The 23,356-nt window shown below is 38.7% G+C and overlaps 1 protein-coding gene across 5 annotated transcripts in view; it reads right to left on the reverse strand.

The window, feature by feature from the left end:
• ROS1 (ROS proto-oncogene 1, receptor tyrosine kinase) overlaps positions 1–23,356 on the reverse strand; it is a 122,561-nt gene that overhangs the window by 44,492 nt on the left and 54,713 nt on the right. For all 5 annotated transcript variants that reach the window (XR_012033624.1, XM_072831608.1, XM_072831601.1 and 2 more), the window contains 11 exons: positions 17,748–17,962; positions 17,309–17,469; positions 16,796–16,940; positions 14,347–14,609; positions 11,835–11,898; positions 11,316–11,518; positions 9,578–9,783; positions 8,299–8,585; positions 4,708–4,884; positions 2,435–2,640; positions 564–708 (listed from right to left, as the gene is read on the reverse strand). Coding sequence is in view for 4 of the 5 variants with exons in the window: in XM_072831608.1 (XP_072687709.1) it covers positions 564–708; positions 2,435–2,640; positions 4,708–4,884; positions 8,299–8,585; positions 9,578–9,783; positions 11,316–11,518; positions 11,835–11,898; positions 14,347–14,609; positions 16,796–16,940; positions 17,309–17,469; positions 17,748–17,962 (2,072 nt within the window). In the remaining variant the exon portion in view is untranslated. The remainder of the gene's footprint in view (positions 1–563; positions 709–2,434; positions 2,641–4,707; positions 4,885–8,298; positions 8,586–9,577; positions 9,784–11,315; positions 11,519–11,834; positions 11,899–14,346; positions 14,610–16,795; positions 16,941–17,308; positions 17,470–17,747; positions 17,963–23,356) is intronic.

Below are 23,356 nucleotides of genomic sequence, written 5' to 3' on the forward strand. Positions count from 1 at the left end.
TAAATCATTCTCTGACTCCAGCTCAATGATCTGGCCAATGAGGATGAACACATCAATTCAGATTCCTTTGGGGAATGTCATCAGAGACATCCGAAAGAAATGGCATCACCTCAAAATAGTCACCACCACTTAGCACAACCTTTTTAGATTGTGGATCCATTTTCTTTCAGGCAATGATGTTATTACCTTAAATCTCAGTGGCCTCAATAAAACTCACACAGAAAAGGCTTAATCCTTCATTGCCATGTGGACGGAGCCTGTAAATATGTGGGGAGAGGGAGACCCTCTGTGGTGAGACCGGAGAATGTGTTTCTTGGTCAAATAGTATTGATTCTGATATTTCACCATCTAGTTGCTTTTCGTTCTGATGTAATATTATTCATCTGTCGCTAGAACACATATCAGGTCAGCTGAGTATTTTCAACAATACATTTTTCTTATGAAGCTTGAAAAGCTCACATAATAAAGATTACTTAGCACCCAAATTTAAAAAAAAAAATCCCCAACAAATATAGATAGACCACGAAATGCCTCTAGAACCTGGCCCCAGACCCATAACTCACCTCCACTTTTAGTTTTTCCCCAAATCTCTTTTCCCACAGGTAACTGTTCCATGGGGTCTGAATAATAATTCTTCACAGCTGTCTGTATCACATATGTTGAAAATGGCTGTAAACCGTCTATAAGGACTATCCTCTCCTGAAACTCCTGTAATTAATTTTTAAAAATCAGTATGTGACTCTTACTTTTTTGTACAAATGAGGAGAAATTGTTTAACCGAAGAAAAAAAGTAATTAAAGTATTTAAGTATATTATTATTAAATTGATATTAAAATATATAATAATAAAATATGCGCTTATTATATCATTATAATATTAATTTATTTTTGATATTGGATCATGAGAATGATCATGTTCACGGCCCTAACCTGCCCAGACCTGAGTTGCTTAAAACTTTCAAAATAAATACCAAATGATTGGCAGCCCTTGGTCAATTCTGTGATATGCTCATTTCACATATGAAGCTAAGTTCTCAGAAGAGGATACTATTTCACTTATGTTGCATAAAACATTCAACAAGATGGTCGGGTAAAGATGTGACACATAAGTGAATATGATGAAAGATGAAGCTGCATTATCTCATCATTCTCAGAAGTGTGGGCCCAAAGATTTTTTTTTTCAGGCCCAAAGATTTTTAAAACTCCAAAGTGCAGTCAGGTTAGAGAACCATTGCCCTGGACCCTTATTAATCAGTGTTAAGACAGTAGGATTGACTAGCTAGCTGCAGTCACAGAAATATCCAGTGCCAGCAGCCCAATCTTGATCAGCTAAATGACTCAAGCTGTCTTCTGAAACATTGAAATGTGTAACAAAAGGTCAAAATAGACAAAATAAAGGAAGTAACAGGGTGACAGGCACTGAAGGGGGCACTTGACGGGATGAGCACTGGCTGTTATTCTGTATGTTGGTAAATTGAACACCAATAAAAAATAAATTTATTATAAAAAAAAGAAAAAAAATAAAGGAAGTAACAAGAATAATGTGTCCTTTCTGGAAAAGTATGTAGTGCTTAATTTCCAATAGGTGATGGTTAGTTTCACCTTTTGATTTGGTTAAATAACAAGCACAGAGCAAAACATTGGATACATATGACTCCATCACAAGGACAACGGAAATGCCAATGCCAATGAGGGAAGGAATTGTGACAATTAATGCAACATTCAAGAACTATCCAGTGAGGGCCATCCGGGTGGCTCAGTGGCTAAGTATCTGCCTTTGGCTCAGGTCGTGATCCCCAGGTCCAGGGATCGAGTCCCACGTTGGGCTCCCTGCATGGAGCCTGCTTCTCCCTCTGCCTGTGTCTCTGCCTCTCTCTTTCTCTCTCTGTATCTCTCATGAGTAAATAAATAAAATCTTAAAAAAAAAAAACCTGTCTCTATCACTTTCTGGGGATAATTAGATAGTCAGGGAGGTCAACAAACCCAGTTCTTCCAGGACACTCAGGAAACTGTCACTGTGGCAAGCCACCACTGATCAGAGTTAATATTCTTCCTTGAACCTTCTTTCCCAGACAAGACTAGAACACCATTCGCTTTGATGAATCAGCTGTAAAAGTTTGCAGAGTAGCATATTTCAGAATATAATATAGAAAATATGTGACAATGTTTTTAAGTTTTTATTTATTTACTTGAGAGAGAGAAGGAGAGCAAAAGGGAGTGAGAGAGCACCAGCAGGGAGAGAAGGAGAGGGAGAAGCAGGCTCCCCGCTGAGCAGGGATACCAATGTGAGGCTGGATCCCAAGACCCTGGGATGGTGACCTGAGGCTAAGGCAGACACTTAACCGACTGAGCCACCCCGGTGCCCCCAAATGAGAATTTTATATCAGAAATAGGTATCTTGTGAGAAGACAAAGACCATCCAGCTCCAGTCTTACCAGCATTTTGTATTTCAGCTCAGGGCTGGTTTTCCTGCCATTAACTTCTTTGTAATAAACCAGGTATGTTGGAGTGGGAGGGGTGATGCCACTGAGCCACGGGAGATTTGTCCTGGCAGGTGGTAATCTGATTGTGAGGCTGGTGTTAGTGGTGTTAAGTAGAATTGGCTCTGCTGTATCTGAAGCTAGACACAGTAATGCTTTATCTAAAATAACAAGAAAAGATTAAAAATATACACATATATGTATCAAAGAGGAAGAGCAGATTTATTTAACATGAAGAATAACAACATCTTTTTTTATTTAGCTGGCAAGGCAAGATTTACTGATGCATTGGAAATGTTGTTCAACAGAAATCTCACAGAGGAAGACACAGACATGGCCAACAAGCACATGAGGAAATGCTCCGCATCACGGGCCATCAGGGAAATACAAATCAAAACCACAATGAAATCCCACCTCACACCAGTGAGAATGGGGAAAATTAACAAAGCAAGAAACCACAAATATTGGAGAGGATGCGGAGAAAAGGGAACCCTCTTACACTGTTGGTGGGAATGTGAACTGGTGCAGCCACTCTGGAAAACTGTGTGGAGGTTCCTCAAAGAGTTAAAAATAGACCTGCCCTACGACCCAGCAATTGCACTGCTGGGGATTTACCCCAAAGATACAGATGCAGTGAAACAGCAGGACACCTGCTCCCCGATGTTTCTAGCAGCAATGTCCACAATAGCCAAACTGTGGAAGGAGCCTCGGGGTCCATCGAAAGATGAATGGATAAAGAAGATGTGGTCTCTGTATACAATGGAATATTCCTCAGCCATTAGAAATGACAAATACCCACCATTTGCTTCAACGTGGATGGAACTGGAGGGTATTATGCTGAGTGAAGTAAGTCAATCGGAGAAGGACAAACATTTTATGTTCTCATTCATTTAGGGAATATAAAAAATAGTGAAAGGGAATGAAGGGGAAGGGAGAAAAATGAGTGGGAAATATCAGAAAGGGAGACAGAACATGAGAGACTCCTAACTCTGGGAAACGAACTAGGGGTGGTGGAAAGGGAGGTGGGTGGGGGGTGGGGGTGACTGGGTGACGGGCACTGAGGGAGGCACTTGATGGGATGAGCACTGGGTGTTATTCTATATGTTGGCAAATTGAACACCAATAAAAAATAAATTTATAAAAATAAAAAAGGAAATGTTGTTCAAGAAAGGAAGACAAGAGTTTGGTGTTTTGTTTTGTTTAATGCAAAAACATGTTTTGCATGTTTTGTTTTAATGCAAAACATGTTTTGTTTTGTTTTTCCCATTTGTTCTGAAGTCCTTAAACACCTCAGGAAAAGGGAGCAAGGTAAGTGGTCATTGCTCAAATTTTCCAGCAGGTGACGCTACAGTACACTGAATAATGTACGAAGTGGCAAACCTCCCCCCCTCCTTTTTTTACTTTGAAGAAAGTAATAACAGCATTATTTTCATCATATTTTTAAAATTCATCCCAGTTACAAAAATTCATGCTAGCTTTAGGACTTCTATTTTTAAGGATGTACGTGTATTTGTGTATGTGTTCAATTTCAAACAGATGTCACATGGACTTATTAATCTCTTAAATTTCTCGAAGTGAAAAGTGAATTTAATAACTAGTTTTGCCATCGTGCCATACATGCACGATGTAAAAGTCCTAAAAGTCACTGCATGACACAAAACCACGCAATAAAATCCACAGGGTTTATGAGAGAGATAGAGGCATGACACTAAAAAACGTCATAAGTGATACATAACTAAAATAAAGATAGGAACTTAATAAAAATGGTAGCACATGTACATGTGATAAATGATTGAAATACAAAATACTACAATAAATTAAGCATTTTACTTTGAAAAAGACCTGAAATTCTATGTGGTGCTTTTTGGACAAGTGGGAAGTCTAAAATGATGTAGAGGAGAAAAAAGAAAGAAAGGAGAGAAATTAAAGGAATAGAGAAAAGAATAAAGACAGAGAGGATGACAAACAAGGTTCCCCATGGGCTAACATCTACCACAGCCATGTATACACATGGAGATGTATACACTTGGAGATAAATTGTGACCCCGGCCAAACAGCAATTGCAGTGCGCACCAACCCTGACAGTTTGGAGTCCCGCTGAGCATAGCCAAGGCCCTGGGGAGGCAGTGTGCAGAAGAAGACATCCCCAGACGTGTCTGACCCTAACCTGGGCCAATATGCTGATTCAGAGTACAATCCTATTACCTGGAAAAAAAAAATCTTATTACCTGGAAAAGGCTGCAAAACTGAACTGTAAGCAAGGATACGCTTACTCCTTTGGGCCTTCATCTGGGAGAGGATGGCCCCATTGCTTTTCTTGGCTTGATAGATCTCTGTGCTGTCCTTTGTGGAGGAGATCCAGTATAGAAATTCCCCATCCACAGTTAAGCTTTCAAGTGTTTTTCCTGCTCATGAAAAACATAGAATAAAGAACATAAAGAACAAAATACCTAACATGTGTTTTCTACTCTAAGCAACATGTGAAATCCTTTTTCAGTATTGTTACTGCTAAATTTTGAATCTTGCTGTCATTTCAAAAGACTAAGGATTTTGCAGATATTTTCTCATTTGAGCTCCATCTCAAGCCAATAAGGTAAATACTATTATTATTAGCCTTATTTTGTAGAAGTAGAAACAGGCTTTGAGTAGTTAAATAATCTTCGCAAGGCCACAAAGTTAGTAAAGGGCAGAACCAAGATTTACAACTTTACCTGTGTGACTCCACGTCAAACAAGGGAAGAGAAATGTTACGTGATGGGCCCAGGGCTCAGCATCTTGCTCAATATTTTTTTGTCAATGATTTGGAATAAATGCAGAGTAAACATACTTACCAAATTTGTAGATAGTACGTGATTCTTACCAACACTAGTATATTCAATCACTGACTTAAAACTTGAAAATATTACAACAAAATCAGGAAATGGATTGAAATTTAATAGAAATAAATGTGACATCCTAAAGCCAAGTTAAAATCAATTCTATGAATAACAAATGAAAGAAATCTGGCTTAATAATAGTTAATATGAAAAAGACTATGGGTTTTTCAAATGGCAGGCAGCCCAAAGACTCGATGCCACTTTTAGCTCTAATAAAAGAAGACAGAGGAAGTCAGAGGCTCCTTGTACTAACCAGAACACAATGAGAGTACAGGGAGTCATTATGGGGGTGACATTTACGAGGATATCAAGCAGCTGGAGTGAAACCACAGGAGGGCTACTAGGGCAAAGAGAGATCCAAAAGCCACATCATCTGAGGAGGAGTTACAGAACATGAATCTTTTTTCTCCAATGGAAGTACTTAGAATGAGCTATGACGGTAGCCCCAACATATTTGAATGGCTATCATGTAGAAAATACTTGATTTATTCTTTTTTTATAAGATTTTATTTATTTATTCATGAGAGACACAGAGAGAGAGGCAGAGACATAGGCAGAGGGAGAAGCAGGCTCCTTGTGGGGAACCTGATGCAGGACTTGATCCCAGGGATCACACCCTGAGCCGAAGACAGAGGATCGACCACTGAGCCACCCAGGCATCCCCGATTTATTCTTTATAAAATTAGAGGTCAGAACTCAGACCAATGAATGGGAAAAATGGGAAGAAAACTTTGGCTAAATAGAAGGGGGGAAATCTTTTTTTTTTTTTTTTAAGATTTTATTTATTTACTCATGAGAGACACACACACACAGAGAGAGAGATAGAGAAAGAGAGAGAGAGAGGCAGAGACACAGGCCGAGGGAGAAGCAGTCTCCATGCAGGAAGCCCGATGTGGGACTCGATCCTTGGTCTCCAGGATCACTACCTGGGCCGAAGGCAGGCACTAAACCGCTGAGCCACCCAGGCATGCTAGCTTTAGGACTTCTAAAAGGGGGAGAAATCTAATATTTAGAATTTTTGCCCAAAATGTAAAAACTTCCTTATGCAGAATAGATGTTTTTATAAGCAGCTGTTCAAACAGAGCTGTTTTTGTAGAGGAGACTTCTTCCAATATCATGCCAGCTAAAGGATCTCTAGAGCCATTCAAATTTTCTAATTGTAGGGTTATACTTTTCAATTATGGATTCTTGAAAGACTAACTAGTTCTATACCTATAAGATAATGGCCTACTAGATAATTCTGGTGTATCAGATGATAAAGAAAAATTATCCTGGCACTTGTTTAAATGGTAAGAAAGACTTTAGTTAAGACTATTGCAATATTGGAGTAGGGGAGAGAGAGGTGCTGAACTTTGCATACAACAAAGACACTGAGGATGTGGAGCAAGTAGTGAGGGGATCAGTGGATAGAAAGCCACTAAGGGGAGACAACAAGGATAGGGAAATTCCTGCTAAACTGGCTCACTATGACTTTTGCTAACTGTAAGCCCAGAGCATCAAGGGTGGGGGATGAAGAACTTGATCCTGATTTAGCAGGATTCTTGCTAAAACTAGACTCAGCAATGACAGACACGGAAGACCAAGGTCAAGGTCTAGTTGAGAAAAGGGCTCAGAGGAGCCTAAAGTTTGATTAAGGAAAGAGTCTTTGTCACAGATTGAACAGAAATAAGTAATTCCCCTGAGAAGAGAAGCTCAAGACATTATCTCTACTCTTAAGACCATTGAAAGTATATTGGAATTATTTCTAAAAGGCTCTGGGTACCATGTCAACAAAACCATATGTACAGATATAACACAGACACACACTTGTTTGCAATGTCAAAACTTCACTATATAGACTAGCAACGTCCAAAAGCACTTTCAGTGGTGAAAGTATTTTATATCTATGCTGCCCAATGCAGTAACCATTAGCCACTTGTGGTTTTTGATCACTTAAAATATGGCTCATGTGACTGCAGAATATAATTTTTAATTTTATTTAATTTTAATTAATTTGAACTTAAGTCCCATGTGACTGGTGGTTACTATATTGAACAGTGAGGAGTAGACTCTTAAGAATATATGACAGTAGGGGTGCCTAGGTGGCTCAGTTAGTTTAGCCTCTGACTTTTGATTTCTGCTCTGATCAGGATCTCAGGGTCATGGCTGAGTGCAGAGTCTGCTTGTCCGTCCCCCTCCCCACCCCCGTCATGCTCATTCTCTCTCTCTTTCTCTCTCTCTTAAATAAATAAATAAATAAATAAATAAATAAATAAATAAATAATTTTTTTAAAAAGAATATATGGATTATTTAGAGTGCATTTTTTCCCTATTGCAGTTAGTTTTACTTAGGAAACCCCCAAATCACTTTAGACATTTAAGTATTTCCTCCATAAGCATGTGCATTTCAACAAACACACCTGTCAAGTATTGACCAACTCATGGTGAATGTGAAGTCAATGGGACCATCACAACAGAAGTAAAGTAGGCTGCTGGTAGGAAGATCGTGGCTGTTGTAGTCAGGCTCAGCTTCAAACACCAGCTCCTCCACTAATCGTGGCCCTCCGGACAAATATCTTATCTTTGTCAGCCTCAGTTTCCTTGTCCATAAAATGAGGACACTAGCATCTACTTCATCAAGGTGCTTTAAAAATTAAATGAGCTAGTACATGCGGTAGCTTGCTTAGAATATAGTGTTAAGCTCAATACATTGTAGCTCGACTATTAATTGTAAAATAACAATAACAGCAAAGAAACCCACAGATCCAGAAAATTGTGTGAATGTCTATATACAATTTTCCTGGGAACAACTTGACTTGAATTCTACAGAAACATTTGGCATGGTCCAGAAAAAATACCATGTGTATATTCTTTTGAATATATGTGGAATGTACACCCTTTTTAATGGGACAGGAGGGGCCACCATTAGTAATGAGCATCTGTGTACACACACGGCTGTCTTACCAAGCGGAGTAGGCACCATGATGACTTGCCAACATTGGCATCCTTCCAGATCCGTGGCCCAGATCTCTTGCCCTTTGACAAAGTATATCCATGGTTTCTTTAGGTCAGAGGTGTCAATTGTCATTGTGCCACTAAACTCGAATTCAGTAACACCACAAAAACACTGTTTCTTTCCATTTGAATGGTTTGTGGGTCTGGATGGAAGAATGTGACTCAAGGTCTGGTTGATAATACTATAGTAGAACATCTGAGAGCCAAAATCGGAAACTTCTGTCCAATACAGGCGACTAGAGGGGGGAAAAAACAAGACCCTCCAACTTAGTGAGTAAAACATATCATTGCAAAGATTGGTTTCTAATGAGGATTAAGCATTCCTAACGATTGGAGAGAAAAATACAGCCTTTCGAGAGAACAAGTGTCCAAGTGTCCAATAACCTTCTGAGACAGAGGTGGCCGCAAGCAGTCTAATTTGTAGCATTTTCCCATGATTTCTCAATAACTGTGTTTACAACAAAAGCCTTGGACTAAAATGACTTTGAGGTGCTGTATGGACTAGGTCATTAGTGGCTGTAAATGTGAAATATATTTGTACGCTTTATATCAACACCCATCTCCATCCCCCTCCTCTCAAGTGTATTTATGCTTCTTAAGACTGGTTAACCATCTAGTTTCAAGATTATGACCATGCTTACAGCACAAAGAAAATATACCTGTCAGCCCAAAGAACTGCAATTCAGTTGCTGGATGGAGGCCTTAAAACTCATCTTACAAGGGCATTAATTTTTTTAATAATAAATTTATTTTTTATTAGTGTTCAACTTGCCAACACAGCAGAATAACAGTTGCTCATCCCGTCAAGTGCCCCCCTCAGTGCTACAAGGGCATTAATTAAAGATGGATGAGTCCAGAATAACTTTAGCTGTGCATCACACATTGCCTGTCTATCTCTCATTCATCTCCTGCCACTGTCTCAGTCCCCTTCTCATCCTTATCATCCGAGGATATTAGGAAATCCACTGATATAAAAATCTGCTTTGGTGTCCTATAGGTAATTACCCTAATTTTAGGCTAGCCAAATTGTCAGTATGAATTAAATTTACGTATTTGTGGCTGTGGGCTCATAATTCATGTGTAGAATTATTTAGCATATATTAATATAGCTAGTCAAGAGCCCTAAGCATCTTATTTTCCCATCAATGACTTCTATTATTAAGCCAAAGATATTATATTAAATGTCTCTATTTCATCACAATAGAAAAGATACTCACACTTTACATACCTTAAAAGAGGATATACAGAAAAAGAGACTATTGTTGAATTTCTATTGCAGATTTTCAGCTTTCTGGGGTATTTCACCTTGTGTTCAAGATCAACATCAAATATTTGCATTCCATTTTGTGATTCTTTTCGCACAAAGTAGAGATGCCTTGAAATCCAGTCAGTTGTAATAATTGTGATATCAGAAACCAGTGCATCTCGGAAAATCTTAACAATAGGTAGAAAACATAGCCAAGGAGATAATGGTCATCTTTTTTTCAAATTTGAGGACTTTTCTGTAATCTACCATGTTACTTATTTACTGCACTTTTTTGTAATCCAAAACCTCAATAACTCGAGACTATACCATTGTGACATTGGTCCTGTTCCCACATTGCATTCTTTCTCTCGGTTAATTTCAACTACCATGACTTTAACTATAATTCATAGACCAGTGCTATAGGAACAGTAGCAAGATCCCTCACCGAGTTACTGATTCAAACTGACTACTCTCTGTATGAATGATCCCAGGAAATAGAATTCATCACTCCACCCCTGAGACCTTCTTTTCTCCTGCATACTATATTTTTATGGATTTCCAATACTCACCCAAGAAGCAATCCTGATGAATACGGTTCACCCTTGACTTATTCCTATTATGGCTGCACAATGGTGAATTAGTCCCACTTTAAATGTGTCCCAAATTTGTCCTTTCCTTTCTCATCTCACTTCCTGCCTAACATTTCCTGTCTGGGTTTCTGTGGTAGCCTCCTAATTGTCTGAGACTTAACCTTCTCTAAGTCGTTATTCACACCACTAGAGAGGTCTTTCTATAACGTAACTTGATCATGTGAATGATCCACTAGATTTCTTTACTGGCTTGACGTTGTCTTCAGGACCAGCATTCCACACCTTAGCACAGTAAAGGAAGCCCATTGTGTTTAGGGTCCTGCCTACTTCTCCAGCTTTCCCACCTGTCCTTCACTCATCCTCACCCTCACCTTCATCCCAAGCTCACTCTATTTATAGCCTCCTAAATGTGCTCTGGCTCTCTTGTTTCCCAGTCTTCACACTTACTACCCCCTCAGCTTTTCCCACCCTCACCTGGCTCATCTTCTTTGCACCCAATATGTCTTTCCATTCTACCACCACCACTCTCATCTGGATGGATCACCCATATTCTGTGATACCACCACACCCTGCCCTCAGCACAGCATGATGCTGCCTTCTGTCTGCTCTACTAGCTGACAATCAACAAATGCCACTTCATGCCAGGCATTGTGCTAAATGCCCCACATAGATTATCTCATTTAATCTTCACAGGAACCATATAACAGGGTGCCACATAATCAGTAGTTAAATAATTTGCTGATGGTCACAGATCTAGTAAGTGGTGAAGTCAGAATTAAATTCTAAATTTCAGATCCCAAAGCTCACCCCTTAATCACTACATGGTACTGTCTTCCAGCTGTTAGACAAATACTACGCTGGCTTTGTTCAAGGACTGTGATTTTTTTTCCCCCTCTATCCCAGGAACTAACACAGCGCCTAAACCAAATAACTATTTAATTAATCCTGAATGACATTTGCCCAAAATCTAATCTCTATTTATTTGTGACTAAATAATTACACCACAGCTGTCCTTTTCAACCATTCTAATCTTAATGGCTCAACCACTGACCAGTCATTTTAATTACAGGGTAGTGTGATATGCAAATCACCCACGTCCTTCCTTCCACAATATTTACATGGTGAGATACCTCAGAAGTGGACCTATTGTGCATGTTCAGAAGGCAGAGTGAGTCTCCTTGCGCATAGTACCCCATTCCATCATCAGCTGTGTAGCCCATGGTATTGATGACTCTTTCTGCTGAAAACATCCATACAATGTGACTTTGATCCATATCTAATAAAACTATCTTGTTGTCAAAGAGAGTTATGAGGATTGGAAATTGATTAATTTCTGAAAACAAAAAAACAAAACATTTATCATATTTATAAGAAAAAAAAAGTGGTTTGGCAAAATCCCTTGATTCACTATCAGGCTAGTCCAAAATCCATGGGTCTCCCCCCGGGTTCATCTACTGCTTCAGTCTCAGTCAACACAATCCAGGCACCCTACGCTTAGGTTTATTTAAGTATGTTTGGTGATGATTAAAAAATGACTCTTTGGCTTTAACTCCAGCTCAGAGACAGCATTCATACCCTCGAGAATACCAAGGATCAAGAATGTTTTTAAAACACCAACTGTTTTTTGCACAAGTTTAGGTAATAAATACCTGATGTTTTGGACTTTACTATATCAGAAAACGGTCCAGGGCCTTTGGATGTGAAGACTCGGACCTAAAGGAAGAAAAGGATACCAAAAAAAGTTGCATTCAGTGGCATCCTCAATGATAATAATTACATTCTGAGACTGATAGATTATTGAAGCTTTCATTTCACAATTCTGATATCAATTATGAATGGTTTTTTTTCATGTTTTTATTTAAATTCCAGTTAGTTAACATACAGTGTAATATTAGTTTCAGGAGTAGAATTTAGTGATTCATCACTTACCTGTAACACCCAGTGCTCATCACAAGTGACCTCCTTAATGCCCATCACCGGTTTAGCCCATGCCCCACCCACCTACCCTCCAGCGATCCTCAGTTTGTTCTCTATGGGTAAGAGTCTCCTGTAGTTTGCCTCCCTCTCTTTTCTCCCCTTTCGCCTATGTTTATCTATTTTGCTCTTAAATTCCACATATGAGCAAAATCATATGGTATTTGTCTTTCTCTGCCTGAATAGTTTCAAATAGTTACTCCCATCCAAGGATAAAGCAATAAATCACTAAGAGGTAAATATTACCTCACATGCATGCTGGTGGTTTGTTTTTTACTGCTGTCATTATTTTTGTCTAAAAGAGTAGGAAGTAATGGACAGATCTCCATGCAAAAGATTTGAACTTCTAAGAAAAGTTTTTAGCTCTTTTTAAAATTCAATTACGTAGACTATTTAACAGAAGCAAAACTATGCATATTCTGGTGAACTCCCACATACTGTGAAATAAACAACTAAAAGCTTTAAATAACTAAATTTGGTGTATTTTTTAAAAGAGATATTTAGAAAAGGAAAATAATAATTAAAACTTGTATTTCAGAATGAGTTGTGCATTTCAAACCACTTTTACAGATATTAACTCTTTTAATCCTCACAACTAATAAGAGCAGAAACTGGACAAAATCACAATTAAGGTAAATAACTCATCCACAATGACACATGCAAAAACTGGCATAAAAACTAAGTCTTCTGAGGGTCATATACTTTCTTCCTACTGTGCCTCCCTGCATTCTAGTACCAAAGCTTTTCAAAGACGGTTTTTAGGGGCACCTGGGTAGCTCTCAGTTGGTTAAGCATCTGCCTTTGGCTCAGGTCATGAGTAGGGCTCCCTGCTCAGTAGAGAGTCTGCTTCTCCCTCTCCCTCTATCCCTGCCTCTGCTTGCTCTCTCTCTTTCAAATAAATAAATAATATCTTTTTTAAAAAGCCAAAATAATCCAGTTTTTAGTACATGTATTTTATTGTGTAATAAATTATTTCCATTTCCAAACCTTGCATATGTACAACAGCCTATAAAGAAAATTGGCGTGCATAATGATGCAAATGGTAGATCCTCAATTGCCCTCTCAATCAACAAAGCATTAGATTATTTTTATTATACTTCTAGTGTTAAATATATTTTACCATATTATACATACTACCATCTGTATATGGTGCGGGTGTGTACCATGGTGCATATACATACCAAGACATCTTCACTTTTGCACAAGACCATGTTAAATGAAACTCATGTACATCTATGTATATCACCCTGCATGGTCCTGTGGTGACTGATATCTGAAACTATATGTACGTATAGACAGATACACTTAACCAGAATATTTATTTAACCAGAACACACATAATTCTTAAAAATAGGAATGCATATTATCTTTTAACTTTTATGTACAACTTTTTTGATTAGCATATGTCAATCTAATATAATAACAAAATAATCATTAAATTAGAATTTTACAAAAAGAAAATAGATCCTTAGGAAGCTCAAATCTCTAAAACACTCCCCAAAAGCATTATGTTCCCTGAAAAGAAATGGAAAATAGCTCTAAATATGTACAACATTGTCATTCTTTTTATTCTTGACTCCTAGTCTCTTTAACTTTCTCCCCTATCAGCAGCCAGACAAGAATAGATAAGGTAGACAAGAATAAAAGGTTGGCTTTTTACTATTCACAATGAGGGAGTGGAGAGACTTAGTAGTAACTCTGAGATGTCAACTACCTAGACCCTCGGCCTTTATTTCCATTGGTAGCTCCAAGTTGGGGCATCCAGAAGATTCACAGTTAGTGACATGATCTGGTGAAAAGGACTCTTGAAGTTGGACCCTAGCATACCGCTTCCTAGGCACACAGCTCTAGTAACTCACTGATACACTCAGGGACATGGCTGTTTCTTCACAGACCAGAAGACGGTCAAATGAGATAAGGAATATAAAAGCATCTACCGTGGTACTGGGCTTGTAGTGATCATGGGAAAAAGTAATGGCCTATTCTGAATCTGAAAGCCAGAAGTTGTCAAGATGTTCTTTACCCTAGCTTGCCCCACTGCCCTCCATATCCTTGCTGCCACCTTGACTTCGGTGATCACTGTGGACCTCAAATTCTTGACAAAGGGGCAGAATTCTTAACCTAGGTCTTTAGTCAACCTTCTGTTCACACTGTTGAGGTCCCTCGTTTCCCTGTTTTCACTCATACCTGGAAGGCAACAGTGCACCCAGGACTCATGCCTTCAAGCTGAAATGACATCTCCGAGGGGGTTGTGTTGACAGCGATCCAGTCTTGGAATGTTTCATTTGTGTCTGTCTGGTTGGTTATGTGATAGAAAATTTCAGATCTTGTCAACACACCGTTTTCATGCTTAGGCTTATTCCATCTAAATTCCACCACAACTTCATTCTGCTTATAGTATTTTCCACTTGGTAATACAAACATCCTAGGATTCCGTGGTGCTGATGGAACTGAAAAGCAGAGACATAGATAAGGTAGACAAGAATAAAAGGTTGACTTTTTACCGTTCACGACGAGGGAGTGGAAAAACTTAGTAGTAAATACTTCTCGTTCCAGACTATTGAAGTGTGTCTATCTTGTTCTTTAAGATCTTCAGGAAAGAATATTCCATGGATTTCTTCAGGAGCCTATCCTGATATTTCAGCAAATCTTTCTTATCTTCAACCCAAATCCCTCTTGCCAGCACTTAGGTACACCTTTCTCATCTGTGACCTGTGGCTGGTTCTCCTTTTAAAATACAACATTTACTCTCATCCTGACAAGTGAATTAGCTGGTGGTGGAAATGGCAGTCACAGGAAGGAAGGCGGGAATTCAGTCCAGCCTTCAGCCAGTTCAGGATGTAACATCCGGCATATCATGGATCCAGGCACTCTCACCTTGAATCCTCTCCAGCAGCAGGGAGCACCCCAAGAGTATGGTTTGGGGTTACCATTTATCCTAGAGCCAAACCAGTAATGGAGTCTCTCCCAGTCCTTCAGTGAATTTATCTTCCTCTTAATCAAGAGAAATTCCTCTGCCTGGTGTCTATGTCATTTCATCCTTTCTTTGGAGTCTTCTACGAGGTCCCCTTCCACTCTCCACTGCAATCACATCGCTTCTCAATGTCCAAAACTCATGTCACTATCTCTCCAGGCCTGCTCACATTGTGCTCACATGGGATACTTTTTCTTGGGTCATTCCTCAGAGCCCAGTTAGAATTCCTCACACCTCCCACCACAGGCCCTAGGTGGCCATACCAGTCCATGGGCCCTGTGATCTCCTAAGAGCACTGGGGCTGCTTGATATAGATGAAGATTTCCATCTTATCTACTCGTTCTATACCATTGCAACTCAGTTCCCACGGTCTCATTTCTATTATTGTTGGAAGCCTGTGTATATTATCTCTACTGTTCTTTGAGCTCCATCAGAAAAGGCACCTGTTCTTACTCCTTGTTAAATCCCCTCAAATCTGGTATAGAACTGACACACCATAAATGCTTAATAAATATTGGTCAGTTTGAACAATTTCCTGACTATATTGTAAATTTCCTGAAGGCAAAGGCCAAATCTTTTCTTTCTTTTTTTTTTATTGCCCCCAACATCCAGCCAAGTGCTGATGACCTTAACCCCCGGTGCATCCCCTGACAGATGCAGGCAAAGCCATTTCCACAGAAGAATCCGACCAAAGCTGATATCCCAAGACAATCTCAAAGAGAGCATACCTGGATCCAAATGCTAACTGCTCCAGAACCTGCCCAGGCTCCACTATGTTCCTGTCATGAGACTCATGGATAAATATTGTTGAAAGAATCTTAACGGTTAAAAAAAACCACAATTATGCCCGTTGAGCTCTTATCGCCTGCCAGGTCCTGTGCTAATAAGCTTATATTAAATAAATCAATATGATACTATCATTGACCACCATTGGCAGAAATGACCGAATGGGGATTTGATCAAACTACACTGAAAAGTCTAGATGAAGTCCCAGCCCTGCCACTTACCAGCTATGCGACATCAGGCAGCCCCTGGGCTTCTGCTTTCTCATTTGCATAATTGAGATTATAACACCTGTCCTACCTCAGAGCAGGGGGAGGGCCAAATGAAAGGATGAAATGATGTTTCTGACACATGATAGGTATGCAATAAATGTTTAATAAAAAAGTGATACATATAAAGGTGCCTTGCACATTTTATGGTGGTATGCATCTAAAAATATGACGAGTACCCTTTTAAAATATATTCCAAAGAGCAACATTAAATTTAGACATCAGCCATTCACCTACAGAAGATTCTGAGCTACCATCCGTGAGAACCTCTCCCGATAAGCCTGCCTTCCATGAAACTGTCTCTGCTGTTATAGTCCCATTTTCCCTATCAAGTGTTTCACAAATTTCCTGAAACAGGTTTCTGCATCAGATATATTATGATAATCAAGTGAAACAGTCTCTAAGAAATCTTTGAAATATTCTTTTGGAATAAATTATGCAGATTTATTTTAATGATGTTATTCTAATCTCTGAGAAGTCATTGAAAGAGTATTGAATCTAAATATATCTACAAAACTGAAAGGTGCCTTTTTAAATTATTAGCTATTTATCCTAGATCATGGAAAGTGAGGTTCTGCCTTTTTTTAAAAAGAAATTTTGACCTGTGTACCTGTTTCAGGTGCTCGAAGTGAGAGAGATGTTTTGGGGCCCTTTCCCCAGTACGTATAAGGAGTGACAGAGAGGTTATATAAGGCATAGGGCTCCAGCCCTTCCACGGTAAATACAGGTAAAAGCTGTTGTTCACTGGCCAGGAACTAAAATATAAGAACAAAACATTATTTTCCTAGTAAAGGTATCATAACATCCTTTATCTCCGAGCTTTGGTGCACATGTAAAGTCAAAATTTGCAATTTGGGAAACACTAATGTTGGTAAATTCCATGTGGTTTCACAAAGACGAGTTAAAATGTATCTAACACACCAGCTGTTACCACTAACCACAAAATGGGAGGAGATTGGCCATACGCAGGGTTCTCGGGAAAAATCTCAATAACCAAATGTTATGGGAACAACAAAGGAGTCAGACGTGCTTGGCAAAAGGAAGGGAGCGCCAATCAGTGCGGGCAGGGCTGATACAGATGGAACAGTCTGAGAAATGGAAGCTACTAGAACCAACACTATACCTTAGAATGAGAGCTGAATTCCACACTGTAGAAGATCACACCCCAATCCACTGCTGGGGGAGCATTCCACAGGATTTGAAAACTTGAAGCATTCCCTTCAATCCTAAATGAAGACTCTGGAACAGAATCTGGGATAACCTTGGGGGTAACAGAAAAGTTGCCTATAGGATGAAAGAAAGAATAGAAGGAGAAAGAATTTAGGATTCTCAATCATCATGGAAAACATAGAAATTAATAGAAATTAATACCCCCAAACAAAATTCCCCTTTCCTTTAATATATCTTGAAAATTTTATTAAGTTGATTGCAAGCAAACCAATGGAAACTGCTAAGGCCTTTTTTCTTTTTTCAAAACAGAATTCTTAAGAAAAAAACACTAACCTAAACATTTATTTAACAAGTCTGAAGGAGAGAGGGTAAGCAGGAATAAAATCTTGTACCTGGCAGAGGCTTGAGGGACGTCTGAATAATCGTAAACTGATTGAATTTGGCTGGTTCCAAAATGGAGACACTGGCTCTCTGACCTATTTCCTGAGCTGTGATAATCCTAAAGCCATTGATCCAGAAGAGCCGACCACTATAGTACATCACTGTATTCTGGGAAATTTCAGAAGTACTCCAGGCTGCAAATTCGGTGATGTTGGTCTCCCCAGTACTGTGAAAACATGACACCAATTAGCCTGTGTACCTAAAGTGGGAGAGGGGCTGGAACATTCCAGTCCTGGAGAGCACATATGTTTGTGAGGGAGTGTTTGTGTTTCCAAAAACAAAACGAAAATCCTTTTAGTTCCATAGAACGTTGCCTTCTAAGATTTTTGTTAAAGTATACCTAAAGCAAATTTTCTAGGACTTCTCTTATTAACGTGATATTGCAATGGCAAGAGGATTACACAGATTTTAGCAAATGCTTTTGATTCTTGTAATACTTTACATGCCCACTGGTTTCTCCTCATTGAGGTGTGCCTCCCTTTTTAAAAAATTTTTATTTATTTATTTGTTTGTTTATTTGAGAGAGAAAGCACAAGTGAGGGAGAGGGAGAAGCAGGCTTGCCACCGAGCAGAGCGCTCAATGCGGGGCTGGATGCAGGACTCCATCTCAGGACCCAGAAATCATGACCCAGCAGAAGGCAGAGGCATAATCCACTGAGCCACCCAGGTGCCCCGCCATTTGCCATTCACTATTCTAGCCTGTTTGGTCCTTCACTTTATACTATTCACAACCGTTGCCCCAATGATACTTATTAACCTCTTCAGCTTATTCAAAATGCTGCTTTTCAGACTGGGGGATTCAAGTTAACAGATTATTATTAAAACTGATTTTACAGAGTTTTTTTCTCAATGACAGAATTTTACAATGATTTTTATTTTATTTTTTTTTTATTTTTTATTTATTTATGATAGTCACAGAGAGAGAGAGAGAGGCAGAGACACAGGCAGAGGGAGAAGCAGGCTCCATGCACCGGGAGCCCGATGTGGGATTCGATCCCGGGTCTCCAGGATCGCGCCCTAGGCCGAAGGCAGGCGCCAAACCGCTGCGCCACCTAGGGATCCCTGATTTTTATTTTAAAAATCTGCTTGGTGATTTCTAAAGTTACTCCATTTGCCTAGTACTCAATAAAGAAAAACTACCTCAATGATGTTCAGCCTTTTGAAGCAGAGGCTTGACTTTTTTCTAATGATTTCTCTAAATCTTTTTGGGGTGTTGACATTCCCCTCTATGGAAAAGTATAAAGTATGAAGTATGGCATTTGAACTCAAAACACCTAACAGTTTTGATTTCAGAATATCACAATACCTCCTTGACGAAACTGAAACTAAGAGGACCATAACTGGAAGTGGGGAACTAAATAAAGTATATTCACAGTGACTGTTCTCATCATTCTTTTTCTCATAATCTACGCATACCTACGCAGTTCTGAGGACAGCATCTAGTTTGTCTTTTGGACTTTCGCCCACTTGTCTAATTTTACACCTTGTTATTTCTACTTCTCATTAGAAATTTCTAGCAACGTTGTGAAATATATAAAACCAAATCCCAAATGGCAGGAAGGAACCTCACCAAGCAGGAGGCTAGCCCTTCTGGACTACCCGCAGAGCTGCTGCAGCCTGTATGTACCCTGTGAACACATTTGTGTGAGTTTTGCTCACTGGGTTGTTTGTTTCAACAATCCCAAAATAGTCCTCAGGATAGAGGATTTCCCCACAGGGTGAGACTGGATATCCCTCAGTAACTACTGGCTTGGATTGCCTCTCATTTCCAGCTGAAGACTCCTCCTCTGTAAAAATCTCCTGGGCTAACCAGAAAATTCTTGACCTCCAGTGTTCACGGCACAACTTCAGCAAAACCTCATTGCAGGAGGTCAGTATGGGGCTTCCTTCCATGTGGGATTTCAAACCCTTCGGTCCTCAGCAATAAGTGAAGCTGCATTTAAATCAAAGCTCAAAAAAAAAAAAAAAAAGCTCAACCAAAAAGTCATAAAAAGGGATCCCTGGGTGGCGTAGCGGTTTAGCGCCTGCCTTTGGCCCAGGGCGCGATCCTGGAGACCCAGGATCGAATCCCACGTCGGGCTCCTGGTGCATGGAGCCTGCTTCTCCCTCTGCCTGTGTCTCTGCCTTTCTCTCTCTCACTGTGTGCCTATCATAAGTAAATAAAAATTTTTTAAAAAAGTCATAAAAAGACAAAACTCTCCCATAAAGTGGGAACTATGTATAGATGACAGCTGAGGTTACTGCATTGACAGTTCATTCATTCACTCATTCATTCAGCAGATGTTCTGTGCCTAGTTCTGCATTAGTCACTAGGAATGCAGTGATAAATAAGACAAGTACATCCCTGCCCTCACAGAATACACAGGCTAGAAGAAAAGGCAGCCTGGCAGAAAACGAGCAAACAAAACCCCTGAACTACACTGTGAAAAGATAAGTAGAGTGGGTTCCTTAACAAGGAGACCTACTGGGGTCTGGCCAGAAAAAGTCTCCCCTAGGGAACAATGTTTAAAGTGAGCCATGCAGATGGAATACCAGCTAACCGAGGGAACTGAGTCTGGGAACATTCCAGGCAGAGGGAAGAACAAGGGCAGAGGCTCCCCTGGAGTAACATAATCAGTCCTGACATAACTAAATACAGATGAACTTATGATAGGTGCACCTTCTTCAACTTCCAAGTCAGATATGTTGTTATCCTTGTAAATGATTCAATCCTTTATAAACTAAAGGGAATGGATGAACATAGGAGAGGGAAGAGCCATTTCAAGAGTAGCTCTGCTACAGCCATCGAGTTCAGACTATGCCGAGTTGCAGCAAACAGGTCATTTCATATTTACTATAAGCAAGAGCTACACTGACCAATGTAGTAGCCACAAGCCACATGTGACTACTGAGCCCTTGAATACAATTGAGGAACTGATTTTTTTTCATGTTATTTAAATTTAAGTTAAATATTAAAACTAATGTTTGGCTCATATTATGAATCATATGTATCATTTACTAGAAAAAGTATAAGTATTTTGGAAAAATTTAGGCATATAAGCCAACTTTATCAGCTGTAAATTTTCCAAAATCTCAACACAGATCAAGTATTTCCTATGAAAACAATGTACAAACTGAGATGTGCTATATATGTAAAATACCCTCTGGATACACAAGAACTAATATGAATTAATAATTCACTTGTATCTTTTTACTTTTCAATAATGCAACTAGGAAATCTATAATTACATATGTAGTTCACATTATATCTGTATTAGTGCCGATCTAGATTAAGGAAAAGGAAATTAACAAATAGAAGAAAGAATGTAGGCTATATATAAGAAAAAAGTCTCTGTCAGATGCTCTGGAATCCCTATCTTTATGTACAATTTTTATTTCCTGATATGATAAAAAAGGAAGACTTGGAGGGCAAAAGTGTCTGTCCATTGTGTAACCTTACAAGCACTGCAGCACTCCATTGTGAATGCATACAAGAAAACATTATTAACCTTGAGATGAGGAAGTGTGTTTTTAAAGGAGAAACTTCCTTTCTCTATCTATTCATTCTAATGATATCAATTCTCTGGATGCTTGAGGAGCTGGGCTCTCAAAGAATGCTAACTAATCAGCTGTCTGGGATGTACAGACACAGAATGAACCATAATCTTTCAGGACACTGTCACTCTAAGCATTTTATCTTGGCAATCCGATTACTGGTATCTTACATTTCTAGGGAAAGGAACAACCAGTGTTCTGTGGTTCACAGGTGGGAAACAAGTCAGAGCTATATGCCATAGTAGATATGAAATAATTGGTTACTCAGATTGTTGTGTATTTGTTTGTACACAATCTATGTTTATATACATATTCAGGTGTGTATACTCCTTTTTCATAGTCTCCATGATAAAGAGGTTTTCCAGTAATCAAAAAAATGCATTTTTTAATCTAACAGTAGTCTTGTCATTGTCCTCATGGACCAGGAGTTCTTCACCTTCATAAGATTAGACTCTTGAAAATTGCTGAAAAGTATGGATCCTTAATCTCAGGATACTCACACACATCCTGAAGTCCACCATGAACTCCCTGGGGTCTAAGAACCCAATATTAGAAAACTCTTCCCTAGAAGAGCTACATGCAAAAGAATAGAACTTAACCACTTTCTTACACCATATACAAAAATAAACTCACAATGGATTAAAAATCTAAATGGGAAACCTGAAACCATATAAATCTTAGAAAAGAGCACAGGCAGTAATTTTTCTGACATTGGCCTTTGTAACATTTTTCTAGATAGGTCTCCTGAGGCAAGGGAAATAGAAGCAAAAATAAACTATTGGGACTACATAAAAAAAAAAAAAAAAAAAAAAAAAAAAAAAAAAAAACTTCTGCACAGTGAAGGAAACAATCAACAAAACTAAAAGACAACCTACTGAATGGAAGAAGATATTTGCAAATGACATATTCAATAAAGAGTTAGTATCCAAAATATATAAGAACCTGATACAACCCAATACCCAAAACACAAATAATCTAGCTAAAAAATAGGTAGAAGACATGAAAAGACATTTCTCCAAAAAAGACATACATATGGCCAACAGACACAAGAAAAGATGCTCAACATCACTTATCAGAGACACACAGATCAAAACTATGGTGAGATATCACCTCACACCTGTCAGAATGGCTAATATCAAAAACACAAGAAACAACAAGTGTTGGCAAAGATGTGGAGAAAAAGGAACCTTCATGCACTATTGGTGGGAATGCAAACTGGTGCAGCCACCGTGGAAAGCATATGGAGTTTCCTCAAAAAATTAAAATTAGAACTACTCTAAGACCCAGTAATTTCACCACTGGGTATTTACCCAAAGAATAGAAAAACACTAATGTGAAAGGATATGTGCACCCCTGTGTTTACTGCAGCATTATTTACAATAGCCAAATTATGGAAGCAGCCCATGCATCCATCTATAGATACATAGATGATAGATGATAGATAGATAGATAGATAGATAGATAGATAGATAGATAGATGATAGATAGACATGTGCATATATATATACATATATAATGGAATATATCATGATATATATATCATGGAATATTATTCAGCCATAAAAAAGAATGAAATCTTGCCATTTGCAACAACATGGATTGAGCTAGAGGGTATGATGTAAGCCAAATAAGTCAGTCAGAGAAAGACAAATACCATATAATTTCATTCATATGTGGAATTTAAGAAACAAAACAAATGAACAAAGGAAAAAAGAGAGAGACAGACTCTTAACTATAGAGAACAAACTGATGGCTAACAGAGAGGAGGTGGGTAGGGGAATAGGTGAAATAGGTGGTGGGAATTAAACAGTACACTTATCATGATGAGCACGAACTAATATGCAAAACTGTTGAATCACTATATTGATCACTATATTAAACATTTGAAACTAATAGAACATTACATGTTAACTATACTGGAATTAAAATTAAAAACTTAATAAAAGTGAAAAACGAAAAATATATAAGAAAAAAAAGATAATTCCTATTTAAAAAATCTCTGCCCTAGCGCATTAGCTTTTATTTT

Source organism: Canis lupus, chromosome 1, assembly GCF_048164855.1.
Source record: "Canis lupus baileyi chromosome 1, mCanLup2.hap1, whole genome shotgun sequence".
NCBI lineage: Eukaryota > Metazoa > Chordata > Mammalia > Carnivora > Canidae > Canis > Canis lupus.